The following is an 18,388-nucleotide window of genomic DNA, read 5'->3' as shown; positions in this document are numbered from 1 at the left end:
GAAGACAAGGAATAATTCTTTTCAATCTTTATAACTCCTGTAAAGTTTAGGACACTATGGTGTAGAGTTCAATTTAGGTAGAAAGCTGCATATCCAGAGCTGAAGGCCACTGAATTGAAATGAATTTCTGTTTCCATTGCTGGTTCTTATAAATACAACCTGGTTGCCTCATCTCAGTTCCATTAACTGCATTTAGACTTCGCCTTTCAAATGCTTACCTCTTTCCTTCTTTTAAAGTTTGCATTATTCCACTTCAAATATTTTTTAAATTCAACCTTCTCCAGAACCACTTTTGCTGTCATTCAAACATCTAACATCTGTGTTATTTCAACTTTATTCTCCCTCTTCTTTTTTTTTTAAATTTTATTTATTTATTTATTATTTTTGGGGGGGTACACCAAGTTCAATCAACTGTTTTTATACACATATCCCTGTATTCCCTCCCTTCCTTGACTCCCCCCCTCCTCGAGTCCCCCCCACCCTCCCTGCCCCAGTCCTCTAAGGCATCGTCCATCCTCGAGTTGGGCTCCCTTTGTTATACAACAACTTCCCACTGACTATCTGTTTTACAGTTGGTAGTATATATACGTCTGTGCTACTCTCTCGCTTCGTCTCAGCTTCCCCTTCACCCCCCGCCCCCTCCCAAACCTCGAGTTCTCCAGTCCATTCCCTGTATCTGCTTCCTTGTTCTTGTCACTGAGTTCCATTTTTAGATTCCGTATATGTGAGTTACTTTTATTGAGATACAGTTAACAGACAATAAACAGCATATATTTAGAGTGTACAATTTGGTATCCCAAGCTCCCAATTCATCCCCCCCCCTCGCTTTCCTTACTTGGTGTCCATGTGTTTGTTCTCTACACCTGTGTCTCTATTTCTGCCTTGCATTTCCTCTTTCATAGTTGTTAGCATTTGCCTTATGTATTGAGGTGCTCCTATATTGGGTGCATATCTATTTATAATTGTTATCTCCTCTTCTTGGATGGATCCCTTGATCTTTATATAATGTCCTTCCTTGTCTCTTGTAACATTTTTTATTTTAAAGTCTATTTGATCTGCGTATTGCTACTCCAGCTTTCTTTTGATTTTCATTTGCATGGAATAGCTTTTTCCATCCCCTCACTTTCAGTCTGTATGTGTCCCTAGGTCTGAAGTGGGTCTCTTGTAGACAGCATATATATGGGTCTTGTTTTTGTATCCATTCAGCCAGTCTGTGTCTTTTGGTTGGTGCATTTAGTCCATTTACATTCAAGGTAATTATCGAGATGTCTAATACCATTTTCTTAATTGTTTTGTTGTTGTTGTTGTAGGTGCTTTTCTTCTCTTATGTTTCCCGCTTAGAGAAGTTCCTTTCGCATTTGTTGTAACGCTGGTTCGGTGGTGCTGAATTCTCTTAGCTGTTGCTTGTCTCTAAAGCTTTTGATTTCTCCCTCGAATCTGAATGAGACCCTTGCTGGGTAGAGTATTCTTGGTTGTAGGTTCTTCTCTTTCATCACTTGAAATATATCATGCCACTGCCTTCTGGCTTGCAGAGTTTCTGCTGAGAAATCAGCTGTTAACCTTATGGGAGTTCCCTTGTATGTTATTTGTCCTTTTTCCCTTGTTGCTTTTAATAACTTTTCTCTGTCTTTAATTTTTGTCAATTTGACTACTATATGTCTTGGTGTCTTTCTCCCTGGGTTTATCCTGCCTGCGACTCTCTGCACTTCCTGGACTTGGGCAGTGATTTCCTTTCCCATGTTAGGGAAGTTTTCAACTAGAATCTCTTCCAATATTTTCTCGGGTCCTTTCTCTCACTTGTCTCCTTCTGGGACCCCTATAATGCAAATGTTGGTGTGTTTAACATTGTCCCAGAGGTACCTTGGGCTGTCTTCAGTTCTTTTCATTCTTTTTTCCTTATTCTTTTCTGCATCAGTGATTTTCACCATTCTGTCTTCCAGGTCACTTATTCGTCCTTCTGCCTCAGTTAATCTGCTGTTGGTTCCTTCTGGTGTATTTTTCATTTCAGTTATTGTGTTGCATATCTCTGTTTGTTTGCTCTTTAATTCTTCTAGGTCTTTGGTAAACTTTTCGATCTTTGCATCCAGTCTGTTTTCAAAGTCCTGGATCATCTTCACCATCATTATTCTGAATTCTTTTTCTGGAAGGGTGCCTATCTCCTCTTCATGTAGTTGTTTTTCTGGGGTTTTATCCTGTCCCTTCAGCTGGTACAAAGTCCTCTGCTTTTTCATTTTCTCTATCTTTCTGTGGCTGTGGTTTTCAGTTCTACAAGATGAAATACTGCTGATACTGCTTGATATTGCTGTCTGCCCTCTTGTGGAGGAAGCTATCTAGGAGGCTCATGGCTGCTTTCTGATGGGAGGGACTGATGGTAGGTAGGGCTCCTCCCTTTTATTCTTAGAATATAGGGTCTTCTAAATCTCACTTGGTCTTCTGTGGCCTTTCTAAAAGTTTATAATTTCCTCTACTCCTAATACAGTATCTTGGACTTACCCATCTTTTGTGTTAATTATATAGTTTCCCTGATGTCTTTGCTACTAATTTAATTTCTTCTTGGACAAAAGTATTAAAAGCTACTAAATTCACTTCTAGGTAAATACCCAAAAGAATGGAAAGAAAAACAGGTACTTGCACACTAATGTTCATAGCAGCATTAATACATGAGCCAAAAGATGGAAACAACTCAAGTACCCATCAACAGATGAATGGATAAACAAACTATTGTATATATACACAATGGAATATTAGTCTTAAAAAGGAATGAAATTGTGATATATGCTACAACATGAATAAACCTTGGAAATATTATGTTAAGTGAAATAAGTCAGACATAGAAGGGCAAAAATTGTATGATTCCACTTATATGAGGTACCTAGAATAGGCAAATTCAGACAGAAAGTAACATACAGGTTACCAGGGGCTGGGGGAGGGAGGAATGGGGAGTTATTGTTTCATGTAAAGAGTTTCTATTTGGGATTGTGGAAAAGTTCTGGAAATAGACAGCGGTGATGGGCTATACAAAAGAGTGAACATACTTAATGCCACTGAATTGTATACTTAAAAATGATTAAAATAGTAAGTTTTATGTTATACGTATTTCACCACAATAAAAAAATAAAAACCCACTAAAGTAATTTTCTTGACTTTCCTAGAGCAGTCTTTTGCTTCATATCAATTTTATCTCTATTACTAAAGGAAAAGGAGAAGAAGGAGAAAGAGAAGGAGAAGAAGGAGGAAAAAGGGAAGCAGGAAGAGAAAGGGAAGCAGAAGCACAAGGAGAAGCAGAAGCAGAAGGAGGAGAAGAAGAAGGAAAACCTATCTATACCTTTTTCTGTATTCCCTGTTTACCACTCTCTTTTTAGCTTTTCCTTTTTCCTTTCCCTCTCATTTTTAGTAAAAATAAAATAAAATTTACTATGGATACTCAGCATTTTCCACACGTGAAGCACAATGATGCTGTGCATACATACACACACAGAACACTTAAGGTCTACATATACACACTTTCATGCATGCACACACACCCCACGTTAAATCTCCTTAGACTTTTGAAATTGTTTGAAAATTTCACCAAAATTCTTCTCTACTTCTTGTTTGATCTTGTCTTTCATTTAAATACAAGTGAATAAGACAATAAGCTTTACAGTACAGATAATTTTTATTCCAATTTCTTTGTAGATGCCAAATACTTATTAAATAAAGGAAAATGTCAATTTTAAAAGTTTACCCACACACAAGAAGACAGCCTAAAATTTAGGAGGGAAAGATAAATTTATCAAAAGGATCTCTAAATGATATTACATAAATTATGGAGTGGCAGAGAAATGATATTCTCAAAGGAAAAAATGGAGCAGAGTGGAAAGCTTATTTAATCTTAATTATAAAAAACTATAAGACAACTGAATTTATTATTTTTAGAGATGATAGTTTAAAGTTTCAAAAAATTCTTCTGGTCTTAACTAAAAAGGATAAAATTGATAGGAGTAATTTATCCTCATGAAGCCCTCAAAAAATCAGGGAAAATAAATTAGGAAACAAACTTAGCATAAGGAAAATTATTGACAGATCCCATACACAAGGAACAAAAGTACATAATGGGTGATATGAAAAGTCAGTTAAGGCAAAGAGGATAAATTATTTAGAAAAAAAACCTATTCCTAAATAGAGGGAAGAATGTGGAGTTGTATAAAAAAGCAGAAAGGATGGTGGTAGTGAATTTATAAGTCAGTTTAGGAGTAAATTAGACTGGACTTAAATAATGCAGCATTTTCCTATTGCTAAGATATGTTTGGACAATATGTAGGCAACACTTCTCTTGGAAATAAAATCTGATCAGGGCTACAAGACAAAAGAGGAACAATGCCAGTGATTTATCAGATGCAGAGAAGTATAAAGGAGGCAATACAGACCAATCAGCAAATTGCAAGGCTGAGTACATAGGCGATGAAAGCAATGTCTCAAGTCAACTAATGGGGCAGCCATGTGCAGCAAATAGGTAGAGAAGAATAGTAGTCAAGCAAATTCAGTCAGCAGTCCAACTCAGTGGCACAAGGCAAGTGGACATAGGTAACAGAAGTGCTAAATAATCTGAACCTACTTATAATATTACAGGCATAGATTGGGTAGGGCAAGATCAGGCAGACAGATAGCACAGCACCTGGAAGGCCATGGTATAGGAGAATGGTAGGAGAGCCAATAGACAATGCTGGGCAGTCTAAAATGCTAAAATAGCAGATGAATATGTAGTACCAGGCCATTTGCTGATGGACAAAGCACCAGTGAGTGAAGAACACAAATCATTCAGCAGTTAAGTAATGGGGGCAAAAAGTAGAGACAAATATCAAAGGCAGTCAAACAGGAAGACAGAACAGCAGAGAAGCGATGACAGATTATCAGAAGCAGTTGGGTAGGGTAGTGAAAAGCTGTCAGCAGGAGAAAAAAACACCATTCAGGAAAAGATGAGATTAAGAGTGAAGCAGTCTCCTGAATGGGGTGTCTTCCATCTAGGAAACAGTCATCAATAAACTGCATATGAGAATCCACAAGAGAAATAGCACACAAATGGAGATAGCAGATGGATCTGAACTCTATTGCCCAGGGATACGGAATGACCCTAGAACACAGATACATAACAATCCACAAGAAAATTAAACAGATGGGTAAAATGAGTCCAAGCATTTTTTTTTTTATGATGATAAAAGAAACCAAAACACTAAAAATTATTAATCTGGAAATGGTTGGCTGGGATTGAAGTCTTCGCTTACCCCTTTCTGGAGCCCACAAAATGGGAATGTTGGGAATTTCTGCAGCAGAAAAACAGAAGAGAAAAGGGATTTCTGAATCCCAGTTTGAGGAAAGCAGGTCAAATTTAGGGCTACACAAACTGGTTCAGGAAAATAAGAACCAGCCTGAACCTTCTCCCTTCCTCAGAATCAAGCCATTCATGAGGTTTGGGAAAGGTTTAGGGAGCCCTCACCCCATCATTCCCCACAACCTCCCCTTTCACACTTACCTCCAGTGCAAACAGTTTCCAGCAAGGAGGTACTTGGGAAAATTCACTCCCATGTTTACACCATGGCAAAATTTCAGGATAGCCAACTAATAGTACTTCTTGTGTAGGACAGATTCCTGTTCAGTGGGATCCCTTTCACCCTTTGTGAGTGAGCAGAGGGGACAGGTTACTAGAAACTACCTCACTGAAAGTGGATGAGAAAGGAAGCAGGGGTAGTAATATCAATAAATAAATAGTAATATTAATATCTTGATGATCTCATCAGTTGTCATGGATTTAAATTCCATTAAGATGTTGATGCCTCTAAAAAAATAGTATCTCTAAGCCCTGACTTCTCCTTTGAACTCCAGATGCATACATCTAACTGCCAACTTAACACCTCCATTAGGATAGCTAAAGGCAGTTCAAATTTCCGCGACCAGAGTAAAACTGATCTTCCTCCTCAAATCTACTCTTCTCATAGTCTTCTCCATTTCACTGAATGGCAACTCCATTCTTCCAATTGCCCAAGTCAAAGTCCTGGGTCTTATACTTGACTCTTGTCTTTCTCTTATGCTGTTACCTCTACCCTCAATATATAACAATAATGTACTTCTCACTATCTCTATCTCTATCACTGGTCTGAGTCACTATCATTTTTCACCTGGATTATTTCAATAGCCTCCTAAATGGTTTCCCTTTTAAAATATAAGTCACATTATGTTACACCTCTGCTCAAAACTCTCCATTTATACTAAGGGTAACACACAGGTTCTACGTGATCCATGGCTTGCCTCCTTCTCCTCCTTTAGGTCTTTGCTCAAATGTCACCTTTTTGATGAAGCTTTGCTTGATAGCCTTATTTAAAATTATAACCCTCTTTCCTGCCTGCACTACCTATCCACTTTCTCTGGTTTATTTTTATCCATAGTACTTTTCACCATCTCTAAAACTGTATGTTTTACTAATTTACTTAAATTTGTGACATCCCACTAAAATGCAAATTCCATAAAGGCAGAGTCTTTAGACTTCTTTGTTCATTGCTGTATTCCCAATATTTTGAACAGTGCCTGGTATATACACAGTAGGCACTCAGGACATATTTGAATCTATGAAGTGTTAATTACTGTAGGGCAACTTTCTCTGTCTTAAATTCTCAGAGCATTCTTCTGAAAAGCTTACACACTATGCGCGTTTGATTAACAAAGGATATGCTAGTATACTATAGGTCAGGAATGTTCTAAAATAGGGGTTGGCAAACCACAGCCAATGGGATAGATCTTGCCTGCTGCCTGTTTTTTTGCATGGCCTGCAATCTAATGGTGATCTTCACATTTTTACATGATTGGAAAAAAACTCAAAAGAATGGTAATACTTCATGACATGAAAACTAAGAGAAAGCCAGTTTTAGTGTCCATAAATAAAGTTTTATTGGGGCACAGCATGGCCTATTCATTTATATTATCATATAGCTGCTTTTGTGCTACAGGGCTGGCAGAGTTGAGTAGTTATGACAGAGACTATATAGCCCACAAAGCCTAAAATATTTATTACCTCTAAATATTTACTATGTCTAAAGAAGTAGTACCTCTTAGAAGATCCCTCTTCTAAGGTATTTTATATTTAGAAGGCAAACAGTAATAACTAAAGTTTGAACAAAGATAAACTGGAGAATTATTATTAATACTGTGCTACTGTTGCACAGATACAGCTATGATGGAAGGTGCATTTATATTAGGATAGGCTTTCAATATTATATAAAAGCAGACCTCTCATTCCTCTAAATATTATTTAATACTGATGATGATATTCATTCATCTATCCACCCCACAGAGCACTCCCATCTTAAGGGACAGGTAAGTCTTGAAAAATGCCAAAAAGGGAGTAAATGAGAAAGGGAAGTAAATAGGACCCACAAATAGAACTCATATCAAAGTATCACATAATTAGCCAAACCTCTAAATACCATGTTTAACAATAGTGGGAAATTTGGGATGATGTGAATCTCTTTTGAATCTCATTAATGGAGTTATACTAAAGTGTCCCCTTTATAATTCAGGTCTCCTATAAAATATAGTCGTGAATGATTGTAAGCATGAGAAACATTATAATAAGACCTCATTTTACTTATTTATTTATTTATTTATGGCTGCACCACATGGCATGTGGGATCTCAGTTCCTTGATCAGGGATCGAACTCGTGCCCCCTGTATTGGAAGTGTGGAGTCTTAACCACTGGACCATGAGGTAAGTCACATATTTATACAATATTCAAAATTAAGTTATTTTGTCATTGCTTCAAATGTCTACATTTTGTAGAAAAGTATTTTAAAAATGTGCAAAACTCTACTCAAAATCACCTCCTAATCAAAACTGACCTATCTTCTCATAAAATTTCACCCCGAGGATTACTACGCGCAAGGGTAATATATCATATGCTGCAATCAAACTTATGGGAAGGAGTGAAGAAAGTGAGAGGAAAACAAATTATTCAATGACATCCATCACTATAATGCTATCTTCAGTTTTCATAGAGGATTATAATATATTGCCTCATCATTTGGTCCTTCCAGCACAATCAACTGCTTCTTCTGCATTGTTGACTGTGATATTTGATGTCTCTCTCTGGTAACAGTTCATTTTCAAACTCCATACCTCCAACAGCTTTACTGCTTCTCTCTTCAGCATCTTTTGAAGGAACTTGGATTCTTCCTGTAAATTCTCAGTTGTGTATCTGTTATTATGATTATCTGAAATGGTTACTCTCTCTATTGGATATTAGTCTGCCTTTCTTTAATAGCAGCCAGGGTCTTCCCAAGTTCCAATATAAGGAAATAATACTAGTAAAATTAATAGAATAATTCCAGTTTATTTTGTTACCTGAGTCCATTTTCTTATTCCCTATCAGTTTCCTTTTATGCCTGGTAATAACACAGAGTTACAAATATTCTGCTCTTATTCAGTGATAGCATTCTAAGAAGCTCAGAGGACTTGATAGATATAAATCCATTTGTCATCATATTACATTTTGTGTGAAAGGTGACATTAAGTCCATTTTATAGATGGAGATCTAATAAAAGAAGATGAATTCACATTCTTGATTTCAGACAATAATGAAGAAAGGGATATCTGAAATCTTCATTCCTGAAACTCTAAACATGCTTTTAGCATTTTATATTTGCAAAATATTTAATGATGTTTTGCTGTCAATATCTTAGCATGTATTTTGCAAAACTATTCTAGTATGCCAGCCTCTGCTCATTTTATGAGAGTAGGTTGTAAGGGTGAGTTGGAACACTGATTTCAAGATTTTATTACTCTGGTAAATTCAAGGTAAAAATAAACATTTAGCATGTCATCTCTGTTTCTTTTTCCTTTTCCACAACTATTGTATTGTATACTTAAGGTACTATCCTGCCTGACATTTTTCCCCAGAGAAAAATTCTTTCAATATTTACTCAGCCACTATCTACTTACTTTTTAAGCTAAAGTTCTTTCTATTTAGATTGTAGGTAATAATAGGAAATATTTATGCAGCAAATAAAAGTTGCTCTTAGTGTTTTACTTACATTAACTCACATAATATAACTACCCTATAAGGTAGGTACTCTTATGCTCTCCATTTTACACATAAGAAAACAGTAAAGTAAGTTGTGTAAGGTCACATGGTAGTAGGTGAATCTAGGATTCAAATTCAAGTAGTCTGTGCTCTTAACCACTATGATATGTTGCCTCACAAATGGTTATATGGGCAACACTACTCTTCTAGTAAGAGCTCTAATTAGATATAGAATTTACTGTAATAAGTATATTTGTACTCACTTGTATGTTTACTGATATGATTGATCTCTTTTCCCCATTAGGAACCCCTAAAAGCTGAGAACATGTTCTGATGCAGCATAGGCATGCAATTAAGAAATGTATTTAAGGGAAAATGAAGACAGCATTTTATTTATGGGTTTTTCATATATGAAATTCTTCTTTTTTGCCTTACGCTTAAAATTCCAAAATCCCCACCTCAAGGAATAATGTATGCTTCCCTCTGTAGTGTTGCTATGTGGAACAGGAGCCTTTCAACATAATTTTTAAATGCAATGTGACATATTGCTCTAATTATCTAAATGGTCTAATACCTGTTACTTTTCAACTGGCATAATTACACTAAGGAGCTTTTCCTTTTAATGCATAAATAAAACAGAGGGTAAATGTCTTGGGTAAGGTGGCAGGTTTGGACTTTCAAATAATCAGACTTAACACAAGCAATGAACTCTCAGATGAAAGAAGCTATGATTGAGATATTCACACAAAGGCTGGAATGATGAAAAGGTCATGCTAGGACTTTGAACACAAAAGCTTTTGAATCCTCATCAAACTATGAGATACTGTGATTTCTCTAGCAATTTTATATGAAACATTAAGCCAACTCGAGGTACAGCACTGACAAAAAGCTATGATAAAAAAAAAATCCTTGTTTTAAGATAAGTATTGACTGAAAAGGTTTCTGAACAACAAAGCAACAAAACTGCAACTTGGTGCTTCACAGCAATTTAAATTTTATATACAAATAATGGTATGGATAGTCACTAGGTTTGCAGATTACATCGGGACTTAAAATAAAACCAAACCAGGATTGTTTACAGTCTTCAAAAAGAATGATGTTAGTCTTACTGGGGGATGTACATTTGAATAAGTGCCAATTCTCAAAAGGGTTTACTTTTAGAAAGCCTTGATGGCATGATTTCATTGTGTGTATTGGTGGATAGTAGTCTTATAAATTTTGGCTTCTTAGGAATCTCTGAATAATGATAGTTGCTGTTTTTCATCTCCACAGATGGTAGTACTCTAGCTGTTCTAAGAAAGAGATTAAAATAACATAGTTCTAATTTATTCATCCTTCTATGTAAAGTGAATCCTCTGTTCTAGCCAGGAAGATTTTCTGAACTTCATCTTTCTTTGTAGCTTGATCATACATTTCCCTTTCTTTCTTACTCCCATCAGTAACGCTGTCTTCTCTCCTAATCTAAATCCTATTTTTCTCCTTTAATTTAGCTTAAATTCTACTTGTATAAAAATTTCATGGATTGCTTAGCTTTCTCTTAATCTTTCTCTTTAAAGAATTTTTTTGGCCTGAATTGGCTGAGCATTTCTGATACTAAGTTTATATTGTATTGATTTGTCAGGTGACCATTTTAGGAGTTACATGTACTTTAGCATTCGCTCAATAAAGCCCAAGGTGCTTGATAAATACTTGTTAAATTGAACAAAGACTATAAATGTTTTTAGCAAACTGGCAGGTCATAAATGTGCTCATGCTCTGAGACATATACTACTTTATAATGTATAATGCAAAATAAATATAAACACCAGATAAAAGGGACTGTTACTAAAAGGCTATCCGGAGTGTCACATATTTAGGCCATTTCAAGCCATATTCCAAAAATTTTATACTACAGAGGAAAAAACTAAATAGGTTCAGGTAGCATATCAGGAGGTACTTAATGCAACTGCACTAATAACCCACATATAATATAGATTATAGAAATTTTTATTCTTGTTCCTTTGCCCATGCCCTAAAGTAGTAGTGGGAAAATGTTGACTAACATTCTTTTTAGACATAATCATTAGGTATGTTAATAGTTAACAACAGGTATCAGAGTACAACGGTTAGTAGCAGAAATATCTGGGGCTGCCATATCTAATCAGAGGTAATAGTAATATTATTAATTAAATGAGGAAGAAAAAGGTAAAGGAAAAAAGGACACTTACTGAGCATCTACAAAGATGCCAGACTTTATACCTGATGCTTTTACATGCATTATTGTCACTTACTAGCTTGGATAACCTTGGGCAAGTAGATTAATTGATCTGTTTCAGTTTCCCCATTTTAAAATAGAGCAACAGTACCTGCCTCATATGGTTGTTTTCAAGGTTAAATGAATTAACATATGCTTAAAATAGCTCCTGACACATATTAAGTGCTATATATATTTGTTAATTATTATTATTGACTACTTTTATTATATCAATTATTAGAAAAAACAATCTTGAGAAGTTGGCATTAGCTAATTGAGTAGATGAGAAAACTGAAGTTTAAATAGGTTAATTTGCTTTAATTTCATAGTTAGCTAGTGGTAAAGATTCAAATTCAGGTCTGTCTGACTCTACAGTGTATCAGGATATAGACATATTGCATCCCAACATATTTAGACAAAGGTAAGACATGAAAACATACTTCCCATGTCCAAGACTATTTCATCAAAATTATAAAAAGGGCTCCTTCATATGGTGTAAAATATAAACTCATTTGACCATAAAGAGATGGTATATTTTATTGAATCTAGTTTTAAGTATATTTTATTGAATCTAGTTTTAAGTATTTCCAGTATAAGAGTTTCTAGTATTCTGCCTTCTTACCAATTTCATATTGTTTAGTTATCCTATTTATACAGAACAATTTTTAAATACTCAAAATTTTAATTCAATATGGTTACTTTTAGCTTTACCATGTATAATAGGTATTTTACTTTAGTCATAACAATGCTAGAATTACAAAATAAATATTCATAGTTCTACAGTATCAGTATATGATATTTTGCTAGGGAAATAAACAATGTTTTGTAGAAAATATTGATATGTACTTGAAAGCAACTATATAATTTAAATGACCTACATTAGTGACCAAATTTTCTTCCGAAAATAGAAATTATTACACATGGTGTTTTGCTATACTTCTGCTATAATGTAGGAGTTCTTCTGATTTTTAAAATGTCCAATGTTAACTTTTAGGTGGTGCTGTTAATTGTAAATTCTCATTGATTTTCACAAGAATCACAAATTAAGAATTATTAACATATAGTCAGTAACTCAGGTCAATTATGTCTCCTTCCTTTTACTTACACAGTATTCTTGTTTTTGAAGCATTATAATGTAAGAAAGAAAACTCGTTAATGACCACATAAAATTATAGCTGACTTACAGTACATTCACACTTAAAATTATGAAATACTTTAATTTCAATATCCTGATCACAAAACAAATTTTATAAAATATGTAATATATCCTTGACTTGACATTTTTGTAAAAAAATTCCTAATAAACCAAGTGGAAAATATTTGTAGAAAGGCTTAGATAGTAATCTGCTCCAAAGAAACGTAAATATTTTAGGCGATAAACAAAATATGTGTTCTGGAATTCATAATCTTTTCCCAGAAATTCATCCTTTGTGCCAGATTATGAGTATTTTACCCCTTTCAGCATTTTGTCAGATGCCTCTTCACTTCCAAAATGAACCATAAAAACCCATTTAAATGAATATCCTTTATATCAAATTTATAGTTGCCTGAAACTTTTGCAATTCCTCCTTTAGTTTTATTATTTCATAATGACAAATTTTATCAGGATACTTTTTAGGAGTTACTACTAAGAACAATAGCTTGAAAATTTTTTAAGAGTGAGACTTTAATGTATAACAAATCCAATAATTTGATCAATTTTGAAAGTTCAAAATTTCATATATTATTTATAATGAGGGATCTTTACTTTTATTATTTTATACTGTCTACTGAGACAATGGGGCAAGATATTTCATTACGGAAGAAAAGTGTTTTTTCTTTGCTCCTTCTAAAAGTAAAAATCTAAGAAATGAGAACATCATTTCAAATTACTAAAGAACAAAAGGTAAAAAATTTAAAAAGTCAGTTAAAAATGTGAGTAAAGATGACTTATTTTCATCTAACAGACCAGAGGTTGACAAACTTTTTCTACAAAGGATCAGATAGTAAATATTTTAGGCTTTGCAGGCCTATATGGTTTTCACTCAACTATTCAATTCTACTGTTGTAGCCGCAGGCAATAGGTCAATGAATGGAGTGTGGCTAGGTTCCAATAAAACTTCATTTACGGACACTGAAATTTAAATTTCAAATAACTCTTATGTGTCACAAAATATTATTTTCCTTTTGGTTTCTTTCAGCCATTTAAAAATGCTAAATATCTTAGTTCACAAGTCACACAAAAAAATACGGCAGGCTGAATTTGGCCTACAGGCCGTAGTTTGCTGACCCCTGCAATAGACTGAGTTTCTTGAGGACAGGGATCATGTCTTATTCATTTTTAACTTCAGCACCCAGCATGGCATCATACACATATCAAGGATTAAAAATAAAAAGCTTGATAAATGAATAAACAAATGAGACCTAAGATGCACGCTAGGCTTTTATTTAACTCTTTAAATCATAATCAAAATAATATATTATTATACAACCTTTTATCCTGGTGTAGCTTAGTAGTCTAAAAGTGCTGAAATTAATTTTACCTTATAAATATTAAATAGTTTAATATTTTCTAATTTATGATTACATAGTATCAAGCATTTCTTTGTAATTACATAGATGTTCTTTTTAAAATAAATGTTTCTAGTTGATTGAACCTGGTGTACCCCCCAAAAAAATAAAATAATAATTAAAAAAAAAAAATAAATAAAATAAAATAAATGTTTCTTAATCTTTTAATCTTTTCTAGGCTTTATGTCTAAAGGGCTTTCACTTTACCTCACTTATATGTCCCTAATTATACTCTTACATTTTAAGAATAATAAAATACTATTCATGTAATAATACCTATTTTGGATATACATTGTTTTTAAGTGGTAATGGGACATGAAGAAATAATACCTGGTACAGCAATGAGTTCTTATGTCCTATAGAATTTTATTACCAGCATTTCACCACTGTCAACAGTCACCAATATCCAACTTTTATCAGATCAGAGAAACATAATCTATTATTAAAAATAAAGATTTTCATGTCAAATAAAACTCTAAAAAGTTGTAGAGTATGAATTATTATGCTACTATATGTAAGCTTGGATAGTATCTCACAGTTAGAGGCAAGGAGCAGACAACAAGCATGTGACTATCGGATGAACCACATTCTAAGATACAGGGCCTAAAAGTAGAAGCAAATTCTTAATTTAGGAAACAATTCTGGTTGCCTTATTCGTCTAAAATATGTAAATAAGATATACTTTACTAAACTTGCTATTTCCATTTTTCTGTTAATAGACCTGGAAAGAACTCTAAGGCTATTAAACTTTTCATTTTCTCTAAGGTTCATACCTAGTGACAATAACTTTAGATTGCTTTATTTCACTCATTCAATTTATCATTTTCCCCCTTTTTTTAAATAACCCACACGACCCATACACAACTGTCCTTTGTGTCTGTAGATCAAACTTATTTCTGACAATTACTGACTATAAAATATTAGTAACTTAAGGGAGAAGTTCCATATTATTTTACCTTTATCACTAATATTTGTGTTTTCTGTCAATAACTTCTGACTATTTAAAAATATTTGCAATCTTAAGTTGTATATAGGTACATATGGTCTACAAACAGGTTTCTCTTTTTAGGCACAATTATCTAAGATAAATAAGATAAAGACAAATAACTACATTATTACAGGTCCAAAATTTTATTTCTGGATTCCTAGCTGACATCCTAGTGTTATGTTTTAGATATCATAAGAATTGCAATTATTTAAAGGTTAGGAGAAATTAGTAGAATTATTTTTGGGTGGTCCTATATTGCTTTTATGTTTATTTTTCAAAGGCTTAACAGTCCTGTGGACTTTTGCTGTATATAATCATACCGTGTGTGTGTGTGTGTGTATAATATGAAATACAGTAAATCTATTAAAGATCAAGATATTCACAATCACAATCAGGTAAGTTACTTGTTTTCAAAAATAGATATTAGAGAAGACATATATATTTTAAACTCATTAAAAATAACCCTAATGCAATTTTAGCCAGGTAGTTGCTATAGGCATATACAAATATAAGAGAACCTCTAAGGCTTTCTGGTAACTGAAAACCTTCACTGAAGAATAGATAAACTGATAAAATGAAATATACACGGTCATGGAAAGACACAGACTCTTGTTAACTAACAGTAGCAAAAAAAGGTTGGGGGATAACAGATACTAGAATGGTAGAATTTCAAGACCTTTGAGTTATACAGAGATGGAAAAGATAAAATAGGAAGCTTATTATATCAAAATTTTAAAAAAATTAATAAGATTGTGAAGATTTCATGGATATACTTTAAATCTAGTATATGAATTTTTTTACCCATTTGATAGTTATATACAAAAAATACTACAAATTTGTCCACTTTGGTAGTTATGTAATATCTAACAACAGCAACAACAAAATTAACCCTTGTAAGTTAACCCCTACATAGTGCTTACTAAAATGCCAGGAATAGTTTTCACTGAATCCTCACAGCCACCCTGGTAGATAGGCACTTTCATTTCCCTCATCTTACAGGAAATTGAGGCATATAATGGTTTAATGACTAGTCTATGGTCACCGTATTGTAAGTATCAAAGCCAGAATTTAAAAGTTTGAATTTGCAACCTAGTGTTTTGATATTAACTTGAAACTCCATGGAATACAAAATACTTAACTTTGTGATGCAAATTATTTTCCCACAATTAAAAATGATATTGTTAACTGGTTATGAATGAATTCCACATAACTTTTTTCTACTTTTCTGATATAAAAATAATATTATGAAAATATCAAACCATTACACAAACAATAGGGATATACAAAACCAAGGTCATTTACTTCAACATTTAACACAACACTCAAACTCCAAAAATCAGTGTTTTCACGTACGTAGGCAATTTTCTTAGAAACAAAACGAAACATAAACACACCTTTACAGAAGATGGCTTCCTTCCAATAGTACTTTTTAAGTTAGTCTCACAGTTTAAAAGAAATGTAAAAATTGGCCAAAGGACCATTTCCCCTTAGGACCCAGAAGCTATGTAAGAATGACTTTTTTTAAGCAGCTGAAGCTAACAATCTCCCAAAACAACTCTATTCTGATTGCTTTAAAAACAAAACCATTTTATTTATAAGCCTAATCATAATAATATTCCAAAAATTGCTGTGTCATGATTTTTACACAGAAGAACAGAAAATATTTTACAACTTGTTAATACAATTTGCATTTTCATATACTACAGCAATGGCTCCCAAAGTTTGGAAGCATGGTCTATGGGCCAGCAACATGTGCATTACTTGGGGCCTTACCAGAAACACAAAATCTTGGGACCCACTGCAGATTTACCGAATTGGAAACACTGTGGGTGGGACCCAGCAATCTGTCTTACCTCTGATTGTGGTACAGGCTAAAGTTTGAAAACTGCTATATTAGAGTAAAAAGGACAATAATTATTTAATAGGTACAGAGCAAAAGTACCTTGTTATGAATAAGATAGTAGACACAATGGGGCACTGATTTGAAAATAAAAAAGACAGAACAAAACGGTTAACAGTAAGCTGAAATTCAGCCAAGAAACACTTTTTTAGGAGGTAAAGGAAACAATGTCACAAGTATTGATATAAGCAGATTAGATGCCATGCTGACTCAGAGTTCTGCTATCACTTCCTTTGGCAATATGCCTGAAATTCAGCTGATACCACAGAACATTGCAGGATTACCTACTCGACAAGTTCAATCTTCCTCATTTTAGAAAATTTATAGTTTAAGTCCAAAGAAAAGTCAAGAAACTTTTTTTTTAATATAATTATTCTTGTACAGCAAAATGTTCACATTCTTAGAACCACAGGTCTCTTGCTCTGCCCAGCAAAATTACAAAAAATATATAAAAATAACATGAATAGTCTAATCCTTGAATATCAGAAAAGCATATATTATCTCACCTCTGGAGTGACATCTCGTGGTGCAAACCCTGTTCCTCCAGTTGTTAATATCAAATTAAGTTCCTTTTCATCACACCAATCTATCAGGGTTTCCTGAAAGAAAACACTAATATTGTCACACGCAAAAGGACTTGCCTGCCTACTCAAAACATCCACATACTGAAATACTTCATATACAGTGAGGAAACATTCTTTTCAACACTTATTAAGAAAAATTTCAAGCACAATTCATGGAACAGTTTCACTGTTAATCAAAAGACTGCAGTTTGGGGTATTTATTTTATTCATTACAGAAAATGAAGATGCAATTATCAAATTCTTGAAAGTAAATGAAACACAGGAAATAGCATAGTTTATAATTAATGTTCATTATGTATTTAAATGGCATGTCTGAAGATCTTTTCAGCCACTCAAAATACATTCAGGTTAAAAAAATTGAGCACTATGTGTTAATTATATGATCTCATTATTCAGTAAGCATAGCAATCCTGTCAGGTAAATATTCATACTTCAATTTTATATTTAAGGAAACAGACATTCATTTTTTTCATTAATGGACTCAGATCAAGAAATGTACTTGCTTATGGGCTCACAAACTAGAATGGGAAAGAGCTAAAATTTAAACGAAGATCTGCTGGACCCTCAACATATGTTCCTCTATATTCTGCCTATTATTGAGTCAATTTTTTCTTTTTTTTGCTAAGTTTCAAGGTGTTTATGAAAGTTTTACATTTTTCAGGACTTTATTTTACATAGTTGCCTTAAAAGAAAGCTGTAGGAATAAATGATTGCCTAAAGTTTCTTTTTTTCCACACCAGTATTATAACACTTAGTTGAGATTAGAATTACATACTATAAAATTTTGGAGTTGGTAGAGACCTTAGTAGATTTGCCTCCTCATTTTACAGATAAGACAACTGGAGTACAATATGGTTAAATAATTTACTCAAAGTTACCCAGCTAGTTTGTAAAGAAGTGGGACACTTCTGCTTACGCTAGTTTTAGTCATCCTTCCTACATTTTAGCTATTTACTAAAAAGAACTATTAAGTGCTCATTTAAATTGTAATTAAATACTTGCTTTGGTATTTTATTGTTTCATTATCTTTATACAATTCAGGTCTAAAATTTAATAATATAATTATATTACTTATGTGCTGAT

General features: G+C 33.6%; 1 protein-coding gene across 8 annotated transcripts in view; it reads right to left on the bottom strand.

Moving 5' to 3' along the window:
• GPHN (gephyrin) overlaps positions 1 to 18,388 on the bottom strand; it is a 596,826-nt gene that overhangs the window by 301,943 nt on the left and 276,495 nt on the right. For all 8 annotated transcript variants that reach the window (XM_057732172.1, XM_057732168.1, XM_057732171.1 and 5 more), the window contains one exon: positions 17,228 to 17,320. In XM_057732172.1, coding sequence (XP_057588155.1) covers positions 17,228 to 17,320 — 93 coding nt within the window. The remainder of the gene's footprint in view (positions 1 to 17,227; positions 17,321 to 18,388) is intronic.

Source organism: Hippopotamus amphibius, chromosome 4 (assembly GCF_030028045.1).
Source record: "Hippopotamus amphibius kiboko isolate mHipAmp2 chromosome 4, mHipAmp2.hap2, whole genome shotgun sequence".
NCBI lineage: Eukaryota > Metazoa > Chordata > Mammalia > Artiodactyla > Hippopotamidae > Hippopotamus > Hippopotamus amphibius.
The sequence above is the reverse complement of the archived record's forward strand: the minus strand, read 5'-3'. Positions and strand labels throughout refer to the sequence as shown.